The 3,782-nt window shown below is 63.8% G+C and overlaps 1 protein-coding gene across 1 annotated transcript; it reads left to right on the forward strand.

Annotated features, from left to right (window-relative positions):
• Window positions 1-2,272, forward strand: LOC120605994 (C-type lectin domain family 11 member A). Its single transcript, XM_039867065.1, has 4 exons — window positions 1-265; window positions 466-661; window positions 970-1,161; window positions 1,595-2,272. The coding sequence occupies exons 1-4, from the start codon at window positions 119-121 to the stop codon at window positions 2,038-2,040; spliced, it is 981 nt and encodes a 326-aa protein (XP_039722999.1). The 5' UTR covers window positions 1-118; the 3' UTR covers window positions 2,041-2,272.
• The last annotated feature ends 1,510 nt before the right edge of the window (window positions 2,273-3,782 follow it).

Raw genomic sequence — 3,782 nt, forward strand, 5'->3', positions numbered from 1 at the left:
AACAGGAGTTGGGAGGAGAGGGACCAGGGGCTAGTGATCTGTACACACTCCAGTCCCCAGAGACACCCCCTCCCCGGAGACATCCCTCTGAAGCCTTGGGTCCTGCAAACCCAGCCTGATGCAGGCAGCCTGGCTCCTGGGGGCCCTGGTGGTCCCCCAGCTCCTGGGCTTAAGCCACGCTGCCCGGGGAGCTGAGAGGGAGTGGGAGGGGGGCTGGGGAGGTGCCCAGGAGGAGGAGCGGGAGAGAGAGGCCCTGATGCTGAAGGTGAGCGGGGTGCTGGGACTGGGGTGGGATGGGGGGGACTGTGGGCTTGGGAGGTACACCCGGGGTGGGAGGAAAGGGCAAGTGGGAGCGATGCTGATTGGCTCAGAGGATGGGGGCGATGGGGTCACGGAAGGGGCCGGAGCATCTGAGGAGTCAGAAGCGGGCGACAGGCTGTCCTGACCATCCCTCCCCTGCCTCAGCATTTACAGGAGGCCCTGGGGCTGCCTGCTGTGAGGGGCGACGGAAATCTCGAGGGAACCCTTGAAGACAAAGGGGCCTGGGGGACTGAGGAGGATGGTCAGGGAGAGGGAGAGGAAGAGGAGGAGGAAGCAACGCCAACCCCCTCCTCCGGCCCCAGCCCCTCTCCCACCCCTGAGGACACTGTCACTTATATCCGTGAGTTACCATAAGCTCCGCCCTGCCACCAGGCCGCTGCCATCATTTAGCAAAAACGAGCCGTCCTTTCACTGCCCGGGGACCCTTCAGTTGCTCACTGCCCAGCCTATTGCCCCCACATCTCCAGGAACTCCGGGTCCCCGGCCCTGCCTCCCAAGAGCCCGGGGCCACCGACCTTCCAGGACTCCCGAGTCCGTCCCCTCCACTCCGCCCCCAGAAAAGCCCTAGGTCCTCGTTCCCCCAAGTCCTCCGGTCCCCCGGTTCCGCCCCTAGGGTCCCCGTCCAGTGTGCGCCCTGTCCGTCCGCAGTGGGTCGCCTGGCCGGCCTGGACGCAGGCCTGCACCAGCTGCACGTCCGTCTGCACGTGCTGGACACCCGCGTGGTCGAGCTGACGCGGGGGCTGCGGCAGCTGCGGGAGGCGGCCGGCGACACCCGCGACGCCGTGCAAGCCCTGCAGGAGGCGCAGAGCCGCGCCGACCGCGAGCATGGCCGCTTGGAGGGTGAGTCCGCACCGCGCGGGGCGGGGAAAGCGGGGACTATCCGGGCGGGGGGGGCGGGGCTGTGGGAGGAAGGGGCCCGGAGAGGTCTAGGGACCCCGGGTGTCAGGGGCGAGGGGGGAGACTTGGGGAGCGTTGGAGGATGCCGGGCGCAGGCGCGCTCCCCACCCGGCTGTAGAGCCGCCCCATTCTGGACGCGCCAGGCGCCCTGCAGTCCGGTCTCACAGTCCGAAACCGCCCGGGGCGGGCCTGACTCCGCCTCCTGGCTCCCCGGGGTCCTGACTCCGCCCCCTCGCCGCGGGACCGCGGAGGCCCTGGCCCCGCCCCACCGCGCCTCCGAGCGCTTCCCCCCCGCCCCCGAGGCCTTGGCCCCGCCCCCTGAGGCCCTGGCCCCGCCCCCGAGGCCCTGACCCTTCCTTCCTTCCCCGCCCCGCAGGCTGCCTGAAAGGGCTGCGCCTCGGCCACAAGTGCTTCCTGCTCTCGCGCGACTTCGAGGCGCAGGCGGCGGCGCAGGCGCGGTGCGCGGCGCGGGGCGGGAGCCTGGCTCAGCCGGCCGACCGCCAGCAGATGGAGGCGCTCACCCGCTACCTACGCGCGGCGCTGGCTCCCTACAACTGGCCCGTGTGGCTGGGCGTGCACGACCGGCGCGCCGAGGGCCTCTACCTCTTCGAGAACGGCCAGCGCGTATCCTTCTTCGCCTGGCACCGCGCGCCCCACCCCGAACCCGGCACCGAGCCCAGCGCCGCGCCGCACCCGCTCAGCCCCAACCAGCCCAACGGCGGCGCGCTCGAGAACTGCGTGGCGCAGGCTTCGGACGATGGCTCCTGGTGGGACCACGACTGCGAGCGGCGCCTCTACTACGTCTGCGAGTTCCCTTTCTAGCGGGGCCGGTCCCCCGTCTTTCCACTCCATGCCACCGCCACCCGCCTTTGGCCGGGGCTGCGAGCTCTGCGAAAACGCTCTTTCCTTCCTCCCTCTCTGCCTGGGAGATAGATCCCGGGCGGTGGTGGCTTCTGCGGGGCCGGACCCCTCCCTTGCCTTGTTGTTCCTGGGAGCGGCAAACACCAGGCTAGGTCGGTCCGGCGACAATAAAGCCTTGTGGAATCTGACTTGAGCGGGCAGTGGAGGCACTTTTGATCTTTATCTTGCCGCGTGGCAGACCCAGAAAGGCAAGACCCGGGCCTTTGGATGCCGGGACTGTCCTGCTTTTACGGGTATTATTTGAGCCCCAGGAATCAAAGTGATGGGGAAGATATGTGAACATGCACTCACAGCCATCCACTCCTGCACAGAGATGTCTGGAGTACATGTGTGCACACACCGTTGACGCCTTCACCTCCATCTTGCCCTACTCACCTTTGGGACCCAGGACCTGTCTTTCATTGTCCCAGGCCTTAATCCTGTTCAGAGAGATCTAGGAAGGAGCTAAAGCCTTCCTAATGTTCTCCACTCCTTGCCTGTGAGGTCACCAGCCAGTCTCTTTGCGGCTCTGAGACTCAGTTTCCTCATCTGAATAGATGGGCACAGTCATCCCTTCTTTTCATGGCTCTTGGGATGTTCGGATGAGCCCAGGAGATGGCAGAACGTGAGCCAAGCTATACCTTTCCTTCCCCGCCATTTGCCACACTTTTATTTCCTGGGGCAGTGAGGACACTCAGTCTCCCTCTCCCCCAATACTGGCCTGGTCCTGACCAGGACAGTATCACGGAGCTCAGGAGCCAGAGTGCGACCCTGTCTGTCCTTGCATCTCTGCCCCTTCCCTTCCCTCAGCCATTGTGCCACCAGCCTAAAGTGTCACCGTTGGATCCCTCAGTGGGAGGAAATAGCCACCCCTGTCATCTCCAAAAGGGGGGAGCACCACACATCGCCTCCCTCCAGGAGTCACTTTTCAGCCCCACAACCCCCATAAGAGGTACAGAATGAGAGACTGGAGAGAGGAGGCGGCCTCTGGTCAGAAAGGCTTCAGTCAGGGGACTGAAGACCTTCCTCAAAACTCTCCCTGCTCTAAGCTTGTTTTCTAGCGTGGAGGTGGGGCAGCAAGATGTCATAATAGGCAACCAGATGGCAGATTAGGCACACATTGACGAATATTTGCTACTGACCACGTGGGGTTCACCCTCACGGACCTGACGTTCTGCAAAGTGGCCGGGGCAGTTCAGTGGTTATGTCTGCCTGGATTATAGAGCCAGATGGCCAAAGTTCTAGACCTACCTAGGCCACTTACTTACCGCAAAAACTTGCGCGAGACCTCTCCTGACCCATCATTGATCAGCCAGACTGGAGGAGCGCGGAGAGGCAGGGCCGGGTATGACTACCGCCATTTCCCCAGCATCTCTTAGCGCACGGGAGCTTTTTGAGTGAAAGAAGATGCCTGTGTGGGGCCAGGTTGGAGACCGTGAGATGAGTCTGCTTCTCTGGCCTCCCCTGGGCGCCCACATCGTTGGGGGGCTTTCCCCATCACACCCTCCAACACTCTAGATGCTTGTCCGGTCAGTGCCTGTCACACCAGCCCAGGAACAAAGACACACACAGAGAGATCCGAGGTGGCGAGCAAAGGGCATTTGCAAGGATTGTTTATGTATCAAATCAGCTCGCTCGCATGCATTCTGGAATGATTTCTGACT

Source organism: Pteropus medius, unplaced genomic scaffold (genome assembly GCF_902729225.1).
Source record: "Pteropus medius unplaced genomic scaffold, Ma_sr-lr_union100, whole genome shotgun sequence".
Lineage (NCBI taxonomy): Eukaryota > Metazoa > Chordata > Mammalia > Chiroptera > Pteropodidae > Pteropus > Pteropus medius.

Excerpts from the sequence above, each read along its gene's own strand:
- LOC120605994 (XM_039867065.1), top strand. The coding sequence starts at position 119 with ATGCAGGCAGCCTGGCTCCTGGGGGCCCTGGTGGTCCCCCAGCTCCTG. Across the intron at positions 266-465 it reads GAGAGGCCCTGATGCTGAAG|CATTTACAGGAGGCCCTGGG; the intron begins GTGAGCGGGGTG and ends CCCCTGCCTCAG. Across the intron at positions 662-969 it reads GGACACTGTCACTTATATCC|TGGGTCGCCTGGCCGGCCTG; the intron begins GTGAGTTACCAT and ends GTCCGTCCGCAG.